At 40.0% G+C, this 22,908-nt stretch overlaps 1 protein-coding gene across 1 annotated transcript in view; it reads left to right on the top strand.

Moving 5' to 3' along the window:
* The window catches only part of kif4 (kinesin family member 4), a 63,958-nt gene that overhangs the window by 616 nt on the left and 40,434 nt on the right, over positions 1 to 22,908 (top strand). The window contains exons 2-10 of the mRNA XM_048544919.2: positions 4,657 to 4,780; positions 4,972 to 5,086; positions 9,511 to 9,701; positions 13,616 to 13,705; positions 14,132 to 14,298; positions 16,654 to 16,748; positions 18,135 to 18,254; positions 20,657 to 20,832; positions 22,626 to 22,687. Coding sequence (XP_048400876.1) covers positions 4,658 to 4,780; positions 4,972 to 5,086; positions 9,511 to 9,701; positions 13,616 to 13,705; positions 14,132 to 14,298; positions 16,654 to 16,748; positions 18,135 to 18,254; positions 20,657 to 20,832; positions 22,626 to 22,687 — 1,139 coding nt within the window. The 5' untranslated portion in view covers position 4,657. The remainder of the gene's footprint in view (positions 1 to 4,656; positions 4,781 to 4,971; positions 5,087 to 9,510; positions 9,702 to 13,615; positions 13,706 to 14,131; positions 14,299 to 16,653; positions 16,749 to 18,134; positions 18,255 to 20,656; positions 20,833 to 22,625; positions 22,688 to 22,908) is intronic.

Here is a 22,908-nt window from a genome sequence, read left to right as displayed (position 1 = left end):
TTAGTAAGCTAATTGCCACTGCTGTGGAAGGTAATTTCGAAGAGTGATGACGTTTATGGAATTTTAAAAATGCCTTATTTCTGCTTTAAGTAGGAGGCCCCCTTGTGTATAAACAAAAACAGAAATCGCCGTAAGACTAATATTGTTCCGTAGGGCTTGTTGAAATTGGATTACGTTTGTCTGATCTAGTATGTTAATAATGAATACAATTTCTGGCAAGTGGGCAGTGAAAAAGCCAGGCACATATGGGCATTTACCACCGAAGAATAGTTTTTAAACTTTTTTGTTTCATTTGTTCAGAGGATGTTTGGTGTTGTCACTGGACCACCATTTTTTTTGCCCATCTGTAATTGTCCTGGTGAGAATTGTGGTGAGTTCCTTTCTTGACCTGGTGGAGCCCATTCTGTAGGGGCAACTACAATGCAATTCGGAAGGTAGCTCTATGACTTTGACCCAGTGTCCTTCAAGGACTGGTGATTCCAGATCAGGACAGTAGTTTGACGGAGACTTTTACTTGGTAGTGTTTCTATGTATTTCCTGCTCCTGGTGTTCTAGGTCATGGTGATAACTGGCTTCAAAGGTCTGGCTACAGGAATTTTGGTAAATTAATGCAGGGCACCTTGTAGATAGTACACACTGGCTCAAGGGGAAGGGAATTAATGTCTAAGATGGTATTTCAGGAGTCAGTTGAGCAGGTTTCTTTTATCCTGGAAGACATCAAGCTCCTTGAGTACTGTTGGAATAGCATTCATGCGGGCAAGTGGAGCATATTCCGTCACACTCCTCACACGTGAATTGTAGGAGGTGAGGTACTTGCTGAAGGAATCTTAGATACTGATCCTTACATGTGACCACAGGTTAGTATGGCTGGTCCAGTTCTGTTTTTGGTCAATGTCAAATACTGTGCACATACTGCCCCCTCACCCAAAAAAATTAATGGTAGATGCAGTACTCGTCAGCCCAAGCCTGCAATTGCCTTGGTCATTTTGTATATGGCTGCTGATTTTTAGTATCTGAACAGATGTGAATGGTGCTGCACGTCTTGCAATCATCAGTGATCAATTTCTGATTTTGTTATAAAGTACATCATGGTAATAGAACAATGCAGAACATAATGTTATAGCAACAGAGAAGGTGCAGAGAAAGATCAACGCTAATAAGTGAGTTTTTAGTAAATTTATCTGATAAAGAAGGAGCTGTTCTTATACCTGTTGGTATGTGTATTCAAACTCTGCATCTTCTGCCTGTTGGAAGAAAGTATAACCAGAGTGGGAGGGGACTTTGATTACGTTGATCACTTTTCTGCAGCAGCAGGAAATGTACGCTGTCAGTAGAAGGAAAGCTGATTTTTCATGAGAGTTGTGTTAACAACCTGTTGTAATTACCTGTGGCCTTGGGTGGAGCAGTTGCCATACCAAGCTGTATTGCTTTTAGGTAGGATGCTTTCGATAGTGCATCGAATAAAAATTGGTAGGAGTCACTGTGGACATGCCAAATTTCCACTTCAGCTTACATTGAGGTACTTAAGAGTCCTTTATGGTGTGGAGGTAGTGTCTCTACCTCTGAAACCGGTGGTGAGATTTCAAGCCTCACCTGCTCTAGGGATGTACAATAATGTCTGAGAAGAGGTTCTTTGATTTTTTTTTTAAATCACTGCCCTTCGTCTGCGATGTTTGAACTTCAGCAATCGAGCCATCTTTTATACTAGGTATGTGGACAACTATTGGTGTTTCCCTTTGATTTGGATCCAATGCTGCTTGGGCTCCTGATGTCAGGGGCAGTCACCCTTCCCCCGTTTTTGTCCATGCTTTGATAATGGTCTGGAGGATAGTACCCCTGGCAGAACACACAACTGCATTTGAGACTAGGTTATTCCTTTAGGGGCTACTTGATAATTCCCACTTTTTTTTCTTCTTAAAGCTCGCTTATGGATGAGGGTTTTGCTAGTCAGTCCAGCATTTATTGCCCATCTGTAATTGGGCAGTTAGATTCAGCGATATTGCTGTGACCTAGAGTTGTGTGTAGGTCAGAACAGGTAAGAGTGGCAGCTTCCATCCCTAAAGGATGTTAGGGAACCATATGGGTTTATCTAACAATTGCCAATCCAGTCATGGTCATCACTAGACTCTTAATGCTAGTTTTTGTTTTATTTTTAATTTGAATTCAAATTCCACCATTTACTAGAGTATGTTGATAGGGCAGTAATTGTGCCTGGATGTTTTTGTTTTTTTTCTTTTTTGCAATGTCGTCTTCAGTGAGTGATTTTATAGTGCTCCTTCATGCAAAACTTGATGTGGCAGGACTGCAGACTTCTAGTCTGATCCACTGGCTGTGGGATTGAATACCAAGTGCTGTTCTGCCCTCCTTTGAACCTCTGTGTGAAGACAGAGTACTTTATATCTTGAAGAGTAGTGGTGGGCACACTTGTGGATTTTTTTCTGTGAAGAGCAGGTGCATCTCTAATGAATAGATTGAGGCTAGAGATCACGTTTGGTCCCCAGCAGCCCCCATTGGCACCCCTGTCGCCAGTGCGGGCACTGGCTTTTTTCCCTTTCATCGCCTGCTGCATAGTGGCTTGGTCACTTAGCGGTGCTACTGATCCACTCTTGATAGACACTGAAGTTCCCCACCCAGAGAACGTTTTCGTGCCTTAGCCTTTCTCAGTGCTTCCAAGTGGTATTTTATGTGGTGTCTTGATTCCCCATCAAGAAACACTCATGTAGCAGTAGTTAGTAATCAGCATGGAAATTTCTTGGCCTGTGCTTCCACATCCAGGTTTGACCTGCTAGTGGGACTCCAGGTACCAAGGAATGGTAGTTGTATTTGAGAACTGTGTAGCATAATACTGCATCTATATCTACAGAATGCTGTTGCTTGACTAGTCTTCGGGACCGTTTTCTACTTTTAGGAGACACCTCCAGATATTAAAGGAAGAGTTTGCAGATCAACAGGGTTATGGTTCTTGTCCCTGGTTTGTAGATTGATGCTAGATTAGTCCTTGTGTTTTCTAGCAATTTGGTACAAGAGTGACTTGCTAAGTATTAGACATTTAAGAATGACCATTGACCATATGTTTCCAGAGTCACGTGTATATAAGATTTTTCTCTCGGCATTAGTGAGCCAGATGAGTTTTTACTACAATTGACAATGGTTATGTAGTCACTATTTGCTTAACTTTGAATTCCAGGTTTTGATTTCAAATTTTGCCTTCTACTATCATGTGATTTGAACCTAAGTCTCCTAACATTTGCCTGAGTTTCCAGATTACTATGTAGTGATATACTATCTAGTGACTGTGCTTCATAACAATTATTCTTATTGTGTTTCAACTGAATCTACAGTGTAGCATTTCAATTAATCCTTTACTATTCTTTGCTCCCTCCTGAATCTCATTTCTGTGTTGAAACTGATGCTTTTTTCAGGCATCAATGTGTGCTGTTAGCATTCAGTGTTGGTAACACAAACTATGTAACATGAGGTAAATCTGATTTATTCATTATCCTTACACTTGCTGATCTACCCGAGTTCCCGCTTAAGCAATACTTTTTAAATATTTTAATGTTCCTGTCTTGGTTTCAAATGTTTCCATGTCTAATGACCAGCCCTAAACCCTTATTTATGCACTTCTTAAGTATACCACTGACAGCTGTATCTTCAAATGCCAGAACCAATATTCTAATTCCTTCCCTAAAATTCTGCCTGTTGAGTTTCTTAAATTTAGCTTTTCAGTCAAGTGCTTGGTCATCTGCCTGAATATTTTCAATGTGGATTGGATAACATTTGCTCGATACTCCAGAGAAATGCTTTGGAATTCTTTGTTCTCTGTTAGAGGTACTAGATAACTAGATTTCATAAACAATTTGAAAGATTATCTAACCAATCAAAGGTTGTGCATTCAGTGTGGAGCCATTTTCTGTAGAATCTCTGCAGTGTGGAAACAAGTCCACACTGACCCTCATGGCATCCCACCCAGATCCATTCCCCATAACCCACTTAATCTGCACATCACTGACCACTATGGGCAATTGAGCATGGCCAATCCATCTCGCATGCACATCTTTAGACAGTGGGAGGAAACCAAAGCAAACCTACACGGACACTGGAGCGAATGTCTGTATTGAGTTTACACAGTTGCCAGAGGCAGAATCAAACTCTGGCCCCTGCTGCTGTGAGGCAGCAGTGCTAACCACTGCTGCCTCAAAGATAACAGTCAGTAAATAATTATAAATTCAAGATTTCGAAATAGCTTTCAGACCTTTCCAACATTTTAAATTTGACTCTAACATCCCAGTATTTTACAAGCATTGTACAAAAACAAGTTTCCACCTAATGTTGTCCTAAAAGAACAATCAAAATGTCAATATTTCATCCTTAATGCTTGTCTATGAATAGTTTTGATCATGTTTTTAGTGCATTTTCCTAACATGTCTAACATCTAGTTTCCCCACTTTCTTTCTTTCTCTGTTATTGATCAGAGTTTACTAAGTTACTCCTTTTTTTTTAAAAAAGCAAATGTTATTATTTGTACTCCTGGACACACACATCACTAGTAAATCTGATTGTTGCCACTGCTACTTTTAATGAAGTGTGTGTATTCAGTGCATAGTATTTCAGTCTATACTGTGCTTAATTTGTTTGCATGTTATCTGTTGCCAGGATGGTACGAGAAGAGGAGAAGGTTATTCCTGTACGAGTAGCCCTCCGCTGTCGTCCCCTTGTACAGAAAGAAATTGATGAAGGATGTCAAGTGTGCTTAACTTTTACCCCAGGAGAACCACAGGTAAAAGTTCAACCTAGTTGTTGGTTTGGTATTGCTTAAATTGTTATAATTTCTGTTCAGATGCCTGAAGAAAATTTTAAATAGATTATTATGACAATGGGGGACTCTATCACTTCAATCTCCTGTTGCTCCTGTGTGGAATATGCTGTACCAATTTTTCTTTTAATTTGCTTTCTTTCCACCATCCTCAGGTACTTTTGGGAATTGATAAGTGTTTTTCATATGATTACGTCTTTGATCCTTGTGCAGAGCAAGAAGAAGTGTTCAATATCGCAGTTTATCCTCTTATTCAGGGGATATTCAAAGGTAACCATTTCCTGCTGAATGTTTTGAAAATAGCTTGATTGGTCAGTTGTTCATTGCCTATTGAATGACTCATTGATAATGTTATCTGTCTGTGGTTTACTAAAGAAGTTGAATCTCTTATCAAGATGAAGAAGGAAGTTCATGTAGAGATGAGGCGTGAAGGCTCAGTTAGGGTGCTTGAGAGCTACAAGTTAGCCAGGAAGGACCTAAAGAGAGCTAAGAAGAGCCAGGAGGGCACATGAGAAGTCTTTGGCAGGTAGGATCAAGGAACAACCTAAAGCTTCCTATAGGTATGTCAAGAATAAAAGAATGCCTAGTGTAAGATTCGGGCCAGTCAAGAACAGTAGATTCCTCATGGCTTCAAAACTCAATCCCCCTACCAATAAAACTTACTACACCCGTAGTACGCCTTCTTAACAACCCTATCAGCCTGGCTGGCAACTTTCAGGGATCTATGCATATGGACACAGAAATCTTTTTGCTCATCCACACTACCAAGAATCTTGCCATTAGCTCAGTACTTTGTACCCCTGTTACTCCTTCCAAAGTGAATCACCTCTCTCTTTTTTTTTTCTGCATTAAACTCCATTTACCTCCTCTCAGCCCAGCACTGCAGCTTATCAATGTTCCTCTGTAACCTGCAACATCCTTCTGCGCTGTCCACAACTCCACCAACTTTAATCTCATCCACAAATTTACTAACCCATCCTTCTACGCTCTCATCCAGGTCACTTACAAAAATGACAAACAGCAGTGGCCCCAAAACATGTCCTTGTGGTACGCCACTAGTAACTGAACTCCAGGATGAACATTTCCCATCAACCACCACCCTCTGTCTTCTTACAGCTAGCCAGTTTCTGATCCAAACTGCTATATCATCCTTAATCCCATGCCTCCGTATTTTCTGCAATAGTCTACTGTGGGGAACCTTATCAAACGCTTTACTGAAATCCATATACACCACATCAACCTCTTTACCCTCATCCACCTGTTTGGTCACCTTCTCAGAGAACTCAGTAAGGTTTGTGAGGCACGACCTACCCTTCACAAAACCGTGTTGACTATCTCTAATCAAATTCATCCCTTTGAGATGATTATAAATCCTATCTCTTACAATCCATTACAACACTCTACCCACAACCGAAGTAAAGCTCACTTGGAATATTGCGCACAGTTCTGGTCGCTGCATTATAGGAAGGATGTGGAAGCATTCGAATGGGTGCAGAGGAGATTTACCAGGATGTTGCTTGGTATGGAGGGAAGGCCTTATGAGGCAAAGCTGAGGAACTTGAGTCTGTTTTTGTTAGTGAGAAGAAGGTTAAGAGGTGACTTAATAGAGACATACAGGATGATCAGAGGATTAGGTAAAGTGGACAGTCAGAGCCTTTTTCACGGATGGTGATGGCGAGCATATGGGGATGTAGCTTTAAATTAGGGGTGATAGATATAGGACAGATGTCAGAGGTAGGTTCTTTACTCAGAGTAGTAAAGGTGTGGAATGCCCTGCTTGCAACAGTAGTAGACTTGCCAACTTTAAGGGCATTTAAATGGTCATTGGATAAACATATGGATGATAATGGAATTGTGTAGGCTAGATAGATTTCAGATTGGTTTCACAGGTTGGTGCAACATTGAGGGCCAAAGGGCCTGTACTGCGCTGTAATGTTCTGTGACATCTGATCACTTTAATCCATGTAGAAACATTTCTAATAAATGTTTTTTTCAATGCAAGAACAGTAATCCTATTTTAAGAGTTGCCAAAATTTTCAGTTTATTTTTCCTATGGTAATCTGAAACATGTCTTTTTTTTTAAGTTAATTTTTCATCTTAAATGTTTTAGTCTTTGAGCCAACTGCCACTTTTTCCTTCCCTGAGGAACAAATTTAGCATACTTATGGATCTGTACTCTGCTTCTCATACCTGTGCTCCACTGAGAATGAGACTGATGGATGAACCATCTGTGGCTAAAATGTTTCAGCTGGTATCAAATTGAATGAAAAGTCATTCAAAGCTGCAAAGTGGTAGATCAGCAAAGAATGAGAATGAAAGTAAACCAGTGTGAAAAGAGAAATAAGCAGCTCTCTCAAGTTTCAAACTAAGGAATTGCAAATGAGAAAACAAAACTGAAGAAATTGGAGCAAGTATCCTTTTCTGATGCTGTGGAAATCATAGTAATGTCATTGTGGTAGAAAATCAGGTGGGAGGAGGAACTTGTCAGCATCCAGAAAAAATAATGCGACCAAATGCTGATCAGTTCCCATGACATAATTGTGTGTGTGTGTGTTGTAATCTTCCAAAACTAGCCAGATTCTGGGAAAAGCTCCCGTGGATTGGAAAGTGACAAATGTGAAATCCTTCTGCTTTAAATAAGGGGGGAGACAATTTCTTGCTTTGTCAAGAGTTACTGCAACTCCTGTCATTGGGACAGACCTGGAATATATTCTTCAGGAGGTAATAACAGGATGTAGACAATCCAACGGTTATGTGGCTTTCCAAAGGGAGAATGTTTGATTAAAACTTGTTTTGAGGATATGACATACTGTATAGACAAGAGAACCAGCGTGTATGATTATTTGATTCCAAGCAACACACAGAAAAATGTCTTAGCAAAGGTTATTGCACAAGATGAGAACTTGGGTTGCAGGTAATTGTTAATATCCATGGCAGGTTCCTCTAACAGAAGATGAGATAGATGTGAGATGAACAGAGTTCAAGGATTACCATTGAGCCCTTCGCTTATCTAGTATTCTTGAAAATTATTTACATTGCATTCCCAATATGTGTGGATAACACAGAAATGGTTGGGAAAATTGAGGATTGTCTGCAAAGGAAAGTAGATAGTTTTCAGTAGTCGAAAAATTGGCAAGTTGAGTAAAGTGTGGAGAACTGTCCACTTTTTGATAGGAGGAATTGAAAATGACTCTTTAGTGGATGGGGACCAAATTGCCAGGATCCAGAAACATCTGGGTGTTTTAGTTTCTGGAATAAACAGGGCAGTATCATGGCTCGGTGAATAACACGATTGTCCCCTGGCTCCAGGGGCCTGGGTTCAATTCCACCCTTGGGCATCTATCTGTGGGGAGTTTACACATTCTCCTCAAGCTGGTGTGGGTTTCCTCCCATGGTCCAAAGATGTACAGGCTGGATGGATTAGTCATGCTGAATTACCCTGTAGTGTCCAAAGTTGTGCAGGCCAGGTGAATTAATTGTGGTAAATGCAGGGTAACAGGGATGGCGGTGGGGTTGCTGGTAGAGAAATGTTGGATCGGTCTCTGTGTACTTTAGAAACTTTGATACTGCGAATATATTGCTGGCTAACCCTGCATCCTACCTGCCCAGAGGGTAGTTCAGAGACCACCTTGTCTAGAGTTGCATTTTGACCAGCTGTCAGGATGCTATAAGTGAACAAGATGAGTTTTATGATGGTTGACAGTAGTTTGATGAATTCAAATTTCACCATTTGCCATGGTGGGGTTTAAATCCATGTGCCAGAGCCGTTAGCCTGAGGTTCTGGATTACCAGTCCAGTGATGTTACCACTATCCCACAGCCTCCCTGATATGTGAGTGTAGCAAGTAATTGGGCCGATTGAATGTTGGACTTTATTGTAAAGAGATGAAGCATCAGAGTAAGGAAGCCTTGCAATAATTGTTTCAAAAACCGTAGTAAGGCTCTTGTGGCATATTGATGCTGTCCATATTTCTGAACCTGTGTTCAAGCCCCACTTGCTTCAGGCAATAATCTGATCCATTTTAGCGTTCTTGAGCAGTGGTAGAGCTCCTACCTCTCAGCCAGGAGACCTGAGTTCAGGTCACGCCTGTTCTAGAGGAATGTCATAATGCCTCCCAACAGGTTGATTTGGAAAATACCTACGAAGTATTAGTGCAGCGACGCTTGGAGTATTGCATATGGTTTTTCTTTCGCTATAAAGAAGGGTATAGTTGCATTGGAAATAGATCAGACAGTTCACCTCATTGCTGAAATGGTGTGGTTATTTCTTATTTTGTGACAAAATTTTGGGTTTATCCCTCATTTCTTCCGAATGCCAAATAGCATGATCTTAAAGCATTCTAAAATTGAGAAGTTTCTTAATAGATTGAGAGTTTTTCCCTTGCTGGAAGAATCTAGGAATTGGAGTAAGAGGGTGTCTACTTTAAGAATAAGTTGAGAAAAAAATATTTTGCTGGTCAGAATTTTCTAGAGTTTTCTATCCCAGAGAATTTGGGATGAACTGTTGTAGAACTTCCATGCTTTTTTTATTTAGGAAATTGACCGATTTCCTAGTCTCTCTTTTATTCAGATCTTGTTAAACAACACTACTTGGAATTCATGCAAGTCTGAACTATGTTTTTATTGGATCATTACTCACTGTACCATTTTTAAATGTGATCGGATTGACTTGCTGCTCTGTGCCTTCTATTCCAGGGTATAATGCTACAGTATTGGCATATGGGCAGACTGGTTCTGGTAAGACCTATTCTATGGGAGGAACATACACGTCTGGTCAAGAGGGTGATCCAAGCGTTGGTGTCATTCCAAGAGTAATAAATATGCTGTTTAGGACGATTGAGGAGAAATCAGATGATGAATTCGCATTAAAAGTTTCCTATTTGGAGGTAAGAGGAAGATCATATTTCAATATTAGGAATGTACTTTCTCACCAAGTTTTAATGATATACATTGTCATTGGCTTTTTGGGCCACTAGTTTGAGCTTAAGCTGAGCAAAAACCAACCTGATTAGTGAGCTGGTTGTATTATGTAGTTACTTTGTTTTTCTATTGCATAACTTTTCTTGTTTAGAAACTGCAAGTGTAAAATCATACCCATTCATGTACATTTATATATATATCAGTCTATGCTTTCATGCCTATATCTAGCTGTAATCTAATAAAAAGACATCAAGTTCCAAAATAGTCTCAATTATACAGTTTTTAATGATTTAATACGACACTTGGGTAAGTGGCAATGTCTGTTAATAAAGCAGTGATACAAACGGATAAACTAAAGGCAAGTATCCATCTTCAAACAGGAAGAATAGACTGAGATTCCTTTGAGCCAGTCTTTTGAAGGAATGATTAACAACAGGATCTATCAATACCAAGTTGTGAATACAAGATTCTTAACTAAAATATTTAATTGCATGTTGTGTACCATGAGGCTTTTTTTTCCAATAAAGCTTTTCAGCATCACAATTTACCTCTACATTTTAATGCAATATCCCAAGGTACTTCACATGTGTTGTAGAATGACACTGGACTATATAATGAGAATTAGTTGAAATTACCCAAAACATTGGTCAAGGAGCTGGATTTGAAGGAGTCTCCTAAGAAAGGACTGTGAGGTGATGAAGATATTCCAGTTTGGAACCTAGGCATTTAACTATGTAGTCACCAATGGTGAAGCAAATTGAAAATTGTGGATGCCCAAAGGCCCGAAGTTAGTGCATTACATTGTGGGGCTAAAGGCGTGAGGAATTGCATGGAGAGAAAATTTGAGATGATGCTTATTTGGAATGTTTTTAGCTCAGTGAATCTCTGATCAGGGAACGAATCTTAAGCAGTGGAATATTGATTTGAGTTTTCAGAAATAGCATGTGGAGATTAGGAGTTTATTGAAATTGAGTCTTGACATAACACAGGTATGAATGTAATTGGTGAAGTCTAGCAAAATTGGGGTTGGAAGTTATGGCCTTGGCTTTGGTGAAATATGAACTTGGTACTGAATGTTACACTGAGGTTGTCTGCTCACAACCTGATGTTGGATTGTTCCAAGAAGATGGGTGGAATTAGCAAATGTGCTCGCTCCAAATTTTAATTGTATCAGCCTTCTGTACTTTAAGGAAATTTCTGCTCCAAAACAAGGTGTCTCTTAACTGAATTAAAAGCTGTTATGAAGTAGAGCTCGGTCTCATCTGTATGTATGAAAACTAACGCATTTTATTAAAAACGTCTTAAGATTTGGTTGTTGCAGGCTCACCAGCGGTCAGTAGTTGTGCCTAATTTCTGACTGACAGTGCTTGCATCCCCTGTGAACCTGCTGCCTCTTGTCACAAATCCTGTCCCCTGGTAAATGACCCCTCTACTAAAGGGGAAAGGTTTATTCCTCTCAACCTTATTTATGCCCTTCATAATCCTATAAATATCATTTGGGTCCCCATTCAGCTTTCTCAGCTCCAAGGAAAGCTGCTCGGCTAGTGACCCTACACAGCAGAAATTTTCCAGCCTGGGCAACTTCCTACTGAATTATTTTTTTTGTAACTTCTCCAGAATAATCCCATCCTTCTAATAATGTGGCAGCCTGGACTGTATTCAATACTCTGGCTGTGGCTTAACCAATATCCAATATAGCTCCATCATAAAATCCCACTCTTGTATTCAATGCCACAACTAATAAAGACAAGTATCCCATCATCACCTTTAACTGTCATCTTCACCTTTTCTTTTCATTTTGCTTTTGAGGATCCTACATACAGTGCCACAAAGCCCTGCTGATCTCCAGAACAATCCGGGGGCCTACTATTTACTATGTGCATTCTTCCCAAAATGCATCTCTACACTTTTCAGGATTAAAGTCCATCTACTGCTCTGTCCACAACTTTCTCTTCTCTAAAGCTTTCCTCCTCCTCCAATTTTAGTTATCTGCAGACAGATAAAACTTCCATACTGTAGTGCAATGATTTTTAGACACGAAACAGTAAGGGGCATCAACACTGGTATGCCACAAAATATATACTCCCTGCCACCAAAAAACCTTCACCCACACTCTTCTGCCAATAAGGCAGTTTTGGATCCAATTTGACAAATTGCCCCAGGTCTGAGTGCTTTCACCATCTCGATCAATCTTTTATGCAATTCCTCACCTGAAGCCCATATAGAACATATTGCTACTTTCACCTGCAAATCCAGTCATCTCAAAAATTAATTCATTGTTCGATATGATATACTACTGAGACTGCTGCTGTTTTTATTTTCCTGACTTTTTGTTTTATCAAGCAGATCAATTCTGGTCTTCTGTTCCTAACAACCGATGTTAGGCTTGTTGACCTGTAGTTCCCTGAGTTTTCCTTGTTATTCTTCTTGAATAATGGTAGCACATTATGCAGAGATGACTAGAAGACAGCTACTGAGTTTGGCTAGGGCTCCTTGATGCTGCATTTAATCAAATGTTACTGTGGCCTCACCTCTAGAATTTTTTGTTTTTTTTTTGGTCACTGATTTGAACCAAGGCAGCAATGAAGTCAGGAGATGACTGGCCCTGGATGCTAATGAGCAAATTATTGATGAATAGGTGTTGATTGGCACAGATAACAATATGAACGCATAACTGGATATGCCTGGGCAATTATCTAGTGTTGTACCTAAGCTAAGACAGCTTTGCTAAGGGTTCTGTAAGTTCTAGAGTGCAAGCCTTCTCAAATATTGCTGGAATGTTCCAGGGCCCCCATAACCTTTTTTAGTGTCCAGTGCCTTTGCCATTTCTTGATTTATCACAATGAATTGACTTAACTGAAAACTATCATCCATGATGCTGGGGACCACTAGATCATCCATTCAGCACTGCCAGCTGAAGATTGTCGCAAATTGTTGAAGATTGCTTCAGCTTGGTTTTTTTCATATAGGGTTCCATGTAGAACTATTGGTTCTGAATGGAAGAGTATTGAATTAAAAAGCTCATTGGGAGGGGGAGAAATGGCATGAATTGAGTATGTTTTTCAGTGAGGAACGTGTTTAACAAAGTTGTGGATTATTTTAGCCGAAGAGCGAAATCAAGAATCGTGACTTCAGAGAAGAGCCATATTAGCATAAGGTCCAGTTTTTGACAGATAATCACATAGGCAGGCAGTGTAGCAGCTGGAACCAATCATCTCCAGAGCTGCAGCCTAAAGAGTGGCTTGGTGTCACTTTATTTATTTTTTAAAATTTTGAGTGAGGTTTGGAGGTAGGGGATTAGGAAAGATCTGAACTGCTGTTACATTATAGCCTAAGCCAGTGTCAATGTTTAAAAATTCATTAATTTCACTTTCAATTCATTGCCTCCCTGGAGGAATGGTCTGGTGATTATTATTGCTAGGCCATTAATCTAGAGACCCAGATAACGTTCTGGGAACCTGGGTTCAAATCCTGCCATGGCAGATGGCGGAAGTTGAATCCATAAATTTCTGGAATAGAGAGTCCAGTGATGATTATGTATCCATTGTTGATTGTTGGAAAAGCCCATTAGGTTCACAAATGGCCTAAAGGGAAGGGAAACTGCCATCATTACCTGGTCTGGCCTACATGTGACTTCAGACCCACAGCAATGTGGTTGACTCTTCACTGCCCTCTAGTGATGGCCAGTAAATGCTGCCTAGCCAGCAACCCATTCAGTGAATTTTTTTAAAGAAAGTCTTGAATGAGTGTCATTAGTATTGTTGTTGTTTTTTAATGGGCTATTTTAAAAGGTGATTATATTTTGAAATCCTTGCTTTCAGTTGTGAAATCATTCCTACTGTATTCCTGTTGTGTATTTTTTTTGTCATCCTTTTGACAGATCTACAATGAAGAGATTTTGGATCTATTACATCCATCTCGTGAGAAACCACAAATTCATATCCGAGAAGATCCCAAAGAGGGTATAAAGGTAACATTTGTAAAAATAGAGCTTCTACTAAGTGCAATTACTTTTTTGTGACTTATTGTGATTGGTGTTTTTTTTAAGTAAGTAAACTTTTCTTGCCATTCTAACTTTTTTTTGTTGGTTGTTTTTATTTCTTTGTCTTTTTTCCACTACCCACATCAATCTAAGGACAGATAGTATAAGGGCTGGCATTCTGTCTTAATTTGCATCTAACTACTTCATTACTTCCCATTTTAAAAAGCATGAGGCATCTGATCACCTGTTCTGGTTTTTGTTTTTGTTTAGAGCTTTATAGTCACAAATTTTGTATTCGAGACTTTCTGATGAGCTAGGTTAGTAGCTCTGCTACGCAGTTTCCTGAATTTTTTTTTATTAGAACAACATTTTCCCCAGTTACTCATTACAAGTACAATTAACAATACCTCTCAGATTGTAGGTTTAATTGAAAGAAAAGTGTTAACTGCGATGGATATGGTGAACTGCCTGGAGCAAGGGAATTCTACAAGGACAGTTGCTGCAACAGCAATGAATTCACAGTCATCCCGATCCCATGCCATCTTCACAGTTACTGTTGAGCAGAGAAAGAAAAATGACAGGTAATAGTGCTGCTGCTTTTGGCAGGTCAAAGGTTTTGAGTGCTTTCCTTCATGCTCGAGTGAATTATATCCTTTTGTCACGTGAGTAATTCTGAAACGTGATTTTCAGTCTTCAGGTTGGTGGGGAGAAAATGCTTTGCCTGTTATTAGCTTTGGTGAAATTCTCATTAGATAATCAGGGCAAAAGGAGAGGAAACAACAAATACAATAAATACCACTAAAGAAATTGCATAAGGGAAATTACTGAGGATAAAGATTAACCATGTCACCTGGTGCTGATGGGATGCGCCTTAGGACATTAAAGTAGCTATGGAGGTGGTGCTTGCAGTAGTAATCTTCCAATAATCCTTTAGCTCTGGAAAACTGCCAGTGTAGCACCTTTTACCTCTTAGAAAGATGAACTGGATAACTATATAACTATAGTGGAGAGCACTTAAATGTACAAATGATTTAGCAGAGTCAGCTTGGCTTCACAAAGGCTTAACAGATCTACAATGAAGTGATTTGAGAATTATTTTGGAGTCGACAAACAGGATAGACAAAGGACAAGCTGTGAATTGTAATAATTGGTTTATTAGGATGAGTTTAAGGTACCCCATACCAGATTGCTTGCAATAGGAGTCTGTGAAGTTGGCGGTAATATGAAATGTTGGCAAACGAACTGACAGATTTGATAAGGGGAGGTGTTTTTCAGGATGGCAACTTGTAACTTGTGGACTACCACAAGCATGGCTGCTGGGGCCACTAATGTACTGCAGCCAGGTTTGCACTTGGACCACAAATGTGGAAGGCAAGTGTTAATGAGAAGAGTCTGCAGAGAATTTTACCAGTTAAAGTAAAGATCTTTGGACAGCACTGTCCAAATCCACAACCATTTCCACATAGGACAAAAGCAACAGCTACATGGGAGCACCGCCTGCAAGATCTCCATCCAAGCCACTCGCCATCCTGACCTGGAAAGGTATTGCTATTGCTTCATGCTGCTGGGTCAAAATCCTGGATTTCCCTCACTAATGGCATTGTGGATCAACCCAGAAGTGGTGGATGACACAGCTCACCACTGTCACCACATCAAAGATAGCAAGGGGCAGCCAATAAATGCTGGGGAGTTAACAACACCCACGTCCCATGAATGAATTTTTTTTATCCCAAAAGTGGGTATATAAATGTGAAATTATGCACTTTGGCAGGAAGAATATTACTTAAGTAGACTGCAGAATTTCTTCAATAATAAGACCATAAGACAGGAGTGGAAGTAAGGCCATTTGGCCCATTGCCCATTCCGTCATTTAATCATGGCTGATGGGCATTTCCACTCTACTTCCCTGTAGCCCGTGATTCCTTGTGAGATCGAGAATTTATCAATCCCTGCCTTGAAGACATTTAATGCCCCGGCCTCCACTGCGTTCCGTGGCAATGAATTCCACAGGCCCACTGCTCTCTGGCTGAAGAAATGTCTCCCTAATTTCCGTTTTAAATTTACCCCCTCTAATTCTGAGGCTGTGCCCTCGGGTCCTAGTCTCCCCACCTAACGGAAACAACTTCCCAGCATCCACCTTTTCTAAGCCATACATTATCTTCTAAATTTCTACTAGATCTCCCCTCAACCTTCTAAACTCTAATGAATACAATCCCAGGATCCTCAGCCATTTAGCGTACGTTTAACCTACTGTTCCAGAGATCTTATGTGTGAATCTTGGCTGAACACGTTCCAGTGCCAGTATGTCCTTCCTGAGGTGTGGGGCCCAAAATTGGACACCATATTCTAAATGGGGCCTAACTAGAGCTTTAAAGTCTCAGAAGCACATCACTGCATTTATATTCCAACCCTCTTGATATAAACTATAACATTACATTCACTTTCTTAATTACGGACTCTACCTGCAAGTTAACCTTTAGAGAATCCTGGACCAACATTCCCAGATCCCTTTGTACTTCTGCTGCTTTATGAATTTTCTCACCATTTAGAAAATAGTCCATGCCTGTATTTGCCTGTATCCCAAAAAGTCAGCAGCAGATGATTGGGAAAATGCATTGAATGATGGCCTCTTATTTCAAGGGGAATATCTGGAGGTTTCACTAAAACTATGTGACACCTAATCAGGCCACAGCTGCAATATTTTGAATTGTTTAGTTCCTTGTTTTAAATGTGACATGCCGGTATTTGAGTTAGTCCAGACAAGGTTTATTGGGTTGATAATCGATACAGAGACTGAGCAGAAAAGAAAAACGATAAGTGAATTTTGAGGGTAATGATGTTGGAGCAGACTTCTTCGACTGAATGCCCTACTTTCTGCTTCTGTTTTTTGGCATTTTATAGGTGACTTTGTCTCACCTGCCTTTTTTCCCCTTCAGAAATAGTTATTTCCGTTCCAAACTGCACCTGGTGGATCTGGCAGGATCTGAGCGGCAGAAAAAGACAAAAGCAGAGGGTGACCGTCTGAAGGAAGGTAATCTTTGACTTCTGCTTCCTATTTTATGCAGAGGACCTGTTTCAATTAGAATGCTGATTGGAACATGAGAGTAGTTTCACATGAGTACAGTTTGGAGGGAATGTTGGAAGTATGCCTTAATTTTGGAAGGGGCAGGAATTCTGGAAATCTCTTAAACAATTTCTGACTTGATTTGGATTGAATTAGTATGGTTAGTTTTAATAATTCTGGATAACTTCAGATTTTTTTTCATCTGAAGAGGTTTTGGATTTATTTTGGTGATTGGCCAGTTATAAATGATAAAGCATCTGAAAAAATTCCACTGACTGGCATAGACTTGATTGGTCTCAGGTCCTTTTTCTCTGCTGTTAATTTTTTGACACTTTGACAATGGTAAAGGATGCCTTGAAAATTTGAGTGCTATTGGATACTGATGTAGTCATTTTCTTTTCTCCTCTTACATTTGTCGTCAATAAAGCTTTCATTTAACAGAATCCTTTAGTGGCCATAAGTTGTAATGTGCTAATGTAACTTTTTGAATGGTAGCTTGGTTTCTAAAGCCAAAATCTGACAATTATCTTATTTTAGATGCTTTTGTCTTGCAACAGCAATGTTATCAATTTAGATGGCTTGGGAGGTCCAGAACCATGCAGGAAATGGGGAGAATTAAGACCGGATTTACCAGTTTGATTTTAGTGATATTACGTGTGGAAGGACAAGATTAAGCTCGCTGTTACTAAGGACCTTTTTACAATTGAAATGCAACTGTTATGGCTTTATTTTATTTCTCCCAAAATATCTCACGAATGGAGCAGGCAAGGTTACTTGAGACGTTAGTTGATTAGGAATGGAAAAGAAGTTTTTCTTGTTCTTGAATTCAAGGCAGTGCTAGATCTGCTTGCATGCTGAATCATGAAGCTTCTGCCCATCATTTGGGTTATCAGCACCAAAGGAAATATGAGACTTTTCTAAATTGCATCATAATCTGTTAAATCTTGAAATTACTGACCTTTCTCCAGAATAGTTAGTCACTGACAACAGACAAGTTCATTTAAACCAGAAGCAAGGATTTTCTGTACATCAGTTTCAAAATTATCCTGTTATCAAGACCGGAATTCCTTTTTTCTTTTCTCTTTATTTTTAATGCTGTATGGTTAGCTTTTGCCTATTCTGTAGTCCCTCAATGTGCCAGTAGCGAATTGAGTTAACAAATGCAATTGTTCTTGTCTAATAGATTAGTAAGAAGGGATCTCTCTCTTTAATAAGACCTGATGGAGCTATTGGCTGACAGCCAAAGGACTGTTTTGCCTGTCACCTGAACCATTTCCGCAATAGTATCTGCTTGTCATATAGGCTTGTATGCCTTTCTTGATGTGCTTGTGACTAATGGGCAGTCTGTTTCAGGAATCAACATCAACCGTGGGTTGCTGTCTCTCGGTAATGTCATCAGTGCACTTGGAGATGAGAATAATCGGAAGGGCTTTGTACCATATAGAGATTCAAAACTAACACGATTGTTGCAAGGTAAGATAATTAGGTTTGTGGTATGCTAATATCTGTAGTCAACTTTTTTATGTGCATTTTCTAACTTTTTCAAATTAGAGGGAGTAAATTGAGAAGTGGCTTGAGATTCATTTTAGCCTGTGCCCCTTTCAATCCCGCACCCTCCCCACCCCAAAAGACAGACACCTCGTTGAGTGGTGTTCACTGGTTCTTGACATTATATCCAGGTTGACTAGCTTTGTACTTTCAGTGGGCAAGAACATACTAATTGTGGCTAGGTCCTATTTGTTTTGTCTAATGATGTTGTGTAAACCAGCAAACTGAATATGCAGCATTGAGAACCTGTGTTCCACTTACTACTTTTTTTCTTTTCTTCTGCTACATTCAGCCTTAACCAGGATTAAGGGCTAGGACTTGTTTTCTTTGGATTACTCAACAGGTCAAGCGTCAGTCCATTCTAGTCAGTTTGATACAATCTTCTGCTCAAGATTGCATGTCTTTAGGCTTTCAGTCAACTGCGTACTTAAAAACGCTTCTCCTTCCATGTTGAAAAGGTTCTGCTATTGCCAACTCTAGGTATTTGGGACTGTCTGGAGCAAGTGATAGTGCTAACCCTGGCAGCCAGTTGATAGTTAAATACAGCAGAGATGGGTGTGGGGAGGCAGTGTGTCAAAGAAGCCTGCAATCTGTATTTGCTTGGTGTAGCTGACCAGTATTGGTGCTCAGAAACCCAACGGTACTGTCTAACTTTTGAAGTTAGGTGCAGTGAAGCTTTTGTAGACTAGGTGCTGATGTGCAGTCATAGGAATGGAGATTTGAGCCTCTGGGATGTGTTTTGCAATCATGAAAGCTTGTTTTCAGTGGGCAGTATTAATTGCCTTAAGGTGGTGAAGAACTATTTTCTTGAACTGCTGCAGTTTATTTGGTGTAGGTTCCCAACAATGTTGCTGGGAGGGGTTTTGGAGTTTTTAACCCTGTGACAACAAGGAAACTATGCTTTATTTTTTTAAAATCCAACTGATGACTGATTTGGAGAGGAACTTTCAGGTTCAATTGTAGAGCAAGTGATCACAGTTTTAGGATGTGGAGAAATTGCTTTTCTTGAAGGGTTGCAAATCTGTGGAATTCACTACCTCAGAATCTGGTGGGTGCCAGAATACTGAGTAAAGTATTGAGACTGAGTGAGACAGGTTTGTAATTACTAATGGTTTGAAGAGTATAGAGGAGGAGCAGGAAAGTGAAGTTGAATGATGCTGAACATCATGCAGTCATTGGCAAAATTCCAACAATCTTCCTGCCAACAGTTACCTTTTGCTTCCTTCCACTGGCGCCAAATTCAATCCAGCTTGGTGCAACCCAGGGGCTTTTACTTTTTAACAAGGCTTTGGACAAGATACCACGTGACAGACTGGTTAAATCTTGACATAGAGCACATCAACAGTATTACTCTTGATCTGTTTTCACATTTGGCAATCACCCATTGTCTTCCCTTAAATCCATCCCTACTCTCTCTTCTGATTTTAATCTATTTGGGTTAACTGTTTTTGCTCTTCAGTTGTCTCTCATGGCTGCTTCTTTGAAGTTTTCCATTTTGATTTCACCTTTTGATTTCTGTTTTGAGTTCTTGACACAAGTTCTTGACTCGCCTCTTCTGCTGCGGCGTGGAAACTCCTTGACATTGACTTCAGATTGTCAGCCACCATTTTTCCCCTCTCCCTTTTTATGGAAGCCTATTTAGTCTGAACTCTGAATTCCTTTCAAGTCCACTTTTGTCAAATAACTCATTGGCTTTGCCCGAATTGGAAATTCCAACTCCTGTTGTATCACTTATTTTTCATAATCCATTCAGTGTCAAAGTGCTAACCAATGCCATTCCCACCTGTCCAGCTTTATTTCTGCAAGCTGTGCCCTTTCTTGTCGCTGTCTCTACATAATGGCCGAAGATTCACTTGAATGCACCTTTTTAAGAATTTTGCTGTCTCTCTCTCTCTCTCTCTCTCTTTTTTAACACATCAAAACTGAACTGAAGAACTATTAAACCTCACCAATACTTAACATAGGATTTTAACAACTAAAAACATTTTAAACCAAAAAGATTCACAAGTTGCTTAATATTAGTTGTTTTCAAATCTGCCAGTTGATGGCGACGTCAGTCTCTAAACAATGTTTAGCAATCACCAGCTCCAGCCTGTAATGTCACTCCTTTTTGTTCTGGACAATGGCATTGACTTTTTTCATAGGAGCAGCAGCACCATGGCCCCTTTACTCTGAATTGTCCAAGTGGTGCTGTCTCCAGTATCTAGGTCCTCCTCCTTGCCTGCTCCTCTCAATGCAAGGAACCTGTACTTTTGTTTTCAACTAATGTAATCCTTTTCAAGTCAGACCTGAGACTTGACTTTTTAACTTGACTTTTCTTCTTACAGACTCACTTGGTGGGAATAGCCATACATTGATGATAGCTTGCGTGAGTCCTGCTGATTCTAATATTGAAGAAACTCTAAATACTCTACGCTATTCTGACAGAGCAAGGAAGATAAAGAATAAACCTGTGGTTAACTTTGATCCCCAAGCTGCTGAACTTCAGCGCCTTAAGCACCAGGTAAAAGGGTAAAGCTATTGGAATAGTATTAGTGTTGTCTTTTCTTTTAAACCTCTTTTCCCCCCCCCCCCCCCCAAACAAATTAGATTAATATTTAGCCGCCTTTGTTTAGCACTGTATTTATTGCGTCTTCATATCGACTTCAGTTGAATGCTGGAATTGCTGCACTGGTGGGGATTTGGTGGTGACTCTAATTGGAGCCATTCATGGCCCATAGGAAGATGGTTGTGACTATTGGAGGCCAGTCAATGCAAGTCCAAGACATCTCTTGGAGCTCCATGGGATTGTCCAAGGCCCAACCATCATCTTCAGTTACTTCAATGACCTTCACCCTCCATCATAAGGTCACAGTGGGGGTGTACACTTTGCACAATGTTCAGCACCATTTGCAATCCTTGTGTGGAAGCAGGCCATGTCCAAATGCAGCCACATGCAATCAATATCTGTTTGGAATGACAAAAGGTAAGTAACCATCAAGCTACCCAAGTGCTAGATGCATGAGAATGCATGCATACCCAAGAGAATGTATGACACTTCAGTGAATTTATGATGCCATAAGTGAGTTTCCCCATTATCATCAACCAGAATACTTCATTGGACTAGCCATAAGAACAGGCCAGAAGTTAGGAACCCTTCTGGGGTAGCTTGCCACCTGACATCCCCTAAGCCAGTCCACCATCTATAAGGCACCAATTGGGAGTGAGATGGATGAGTGCAGCTTTACATGCTCCAAGGTTAGCCTTTTTTGGCACTGCGTCCACAAATATTCACTCACTCTAGCAATGGTGTTCAGTGGCAGCCATGGACCATCTATCAGATGCTTGACAGAAATTTGCCCAGGCTGTCTCGATTGGAGTGAGGCCAGCTAGCTGGACCTCATGGAACACAAGCTTCCTGATTTTGGACCAAGTTAGCAGCCCCAATGATAGAGTCCTGGCTTACCGATTTTTGTAAACGGGAGTGTCGGGGTTCTAGGAGCCAGCTGGGTCAGTGTCATGTACTGTGCACATGTAAATAAAGAGTGACTTCTTCATGATGGCTTGCCAGCCTTCGTGGAGCTATTTCACTCCTTAGCACGTTCCAAACACAGACAGCTACCCAGAAGGAAAAGAGCAGTGAATACATGGGAACGCCACCTGCAAGTTCTTTTTCCTCTCCCCTTTTTGCACCCCCCTGCCAAAAAAAGTGACTCCCCATCCTGACGTAATAATTTATTGTCATTCCTTCAATGTGTGTCAAAATTTTGGTACTCACCTCCCTAATGACATTGTATTGCAGTGGTTTGGGAAGGCAACTTTCTCAACTATCACATTATCAAGGGCTGCTTGGGATGGGCAATAATTGCTCGTCTAGCTGTTGTTGCTCATATCTCATGAGTGAATTAAAAAAAAATTTGAAAAGAATGCTAATTTATTTCTGCACATAAATCATAATGCACAAACTTGTGTAGGTGGTTAGAGGCTATGCCAAACAGTCAGTATCAAATTGGATGAAGGTGTTGCATTTTAATGACTGATTTTAAGTGTTTAACTTTTACTTTATTTACAGTTTGTTGTTCTGTATTAGGTTTTCTTGATGTAACTAAGTATGCCATGGCCATGAATCAACCAGAAGGAAATTATTTTAAGCATTGATAATGTGCCTTATCAGTTGCTTTTCATTCTAGTGGATTATGTATGCAATTTCACTTACTGGAGCAAAGATAAATGACTGGAGTTTTCCACTTGGAAATGTGTTCATTTCATGAAAGCGTAGTAGTTGTGTTCATAATGTCCTTGTTTTTTTTGGTTCAGGTGCAAGAACTCCAAGTGCTGTTGCTGCAAGCACATGGGGGAACAGTTCAAATAAGCAGCAGGTAAGTCTGATCTCAGTGCCTGGTTAAGAGCAAATGCACATATTAAGTAGAGTAGAAATCTCTACAAGTATTTTTGATGCCTTATCTATCTTTTTAAGAACGTAATTCAAGAAAAAGTTCAAAAATCAAGGTGCATGAAACCAGAAATGTGCAATACAGGGCTAGCTTGAATTGTTGAATTGGCTTTTGCATTTGTGTTGTGTATTTTTAGATACTAAAAA

This window comes from Stegostoma tigrinum, chromosome 15 (assembly GCF_030684315.1).
Source record: "Stegostoma tigrinum isolate sSteTig4 chromosome 15, sSteTig4.hap1, whole genome shotgun sequence".
In the NCBI taxonomy this organism is placed as follows: domain Eukaryota; kingdom Metazoa; phylum Chordata; class Chondrichthyes; order Orectolobiformes; family Stegostomatidae; genus Stegostoma; species Stegostoma tigrinum.
Note: the sequence above shows the minus strand (reverse complement) of the source record. Positions and strands in the feature narration are given on the sequence as shown.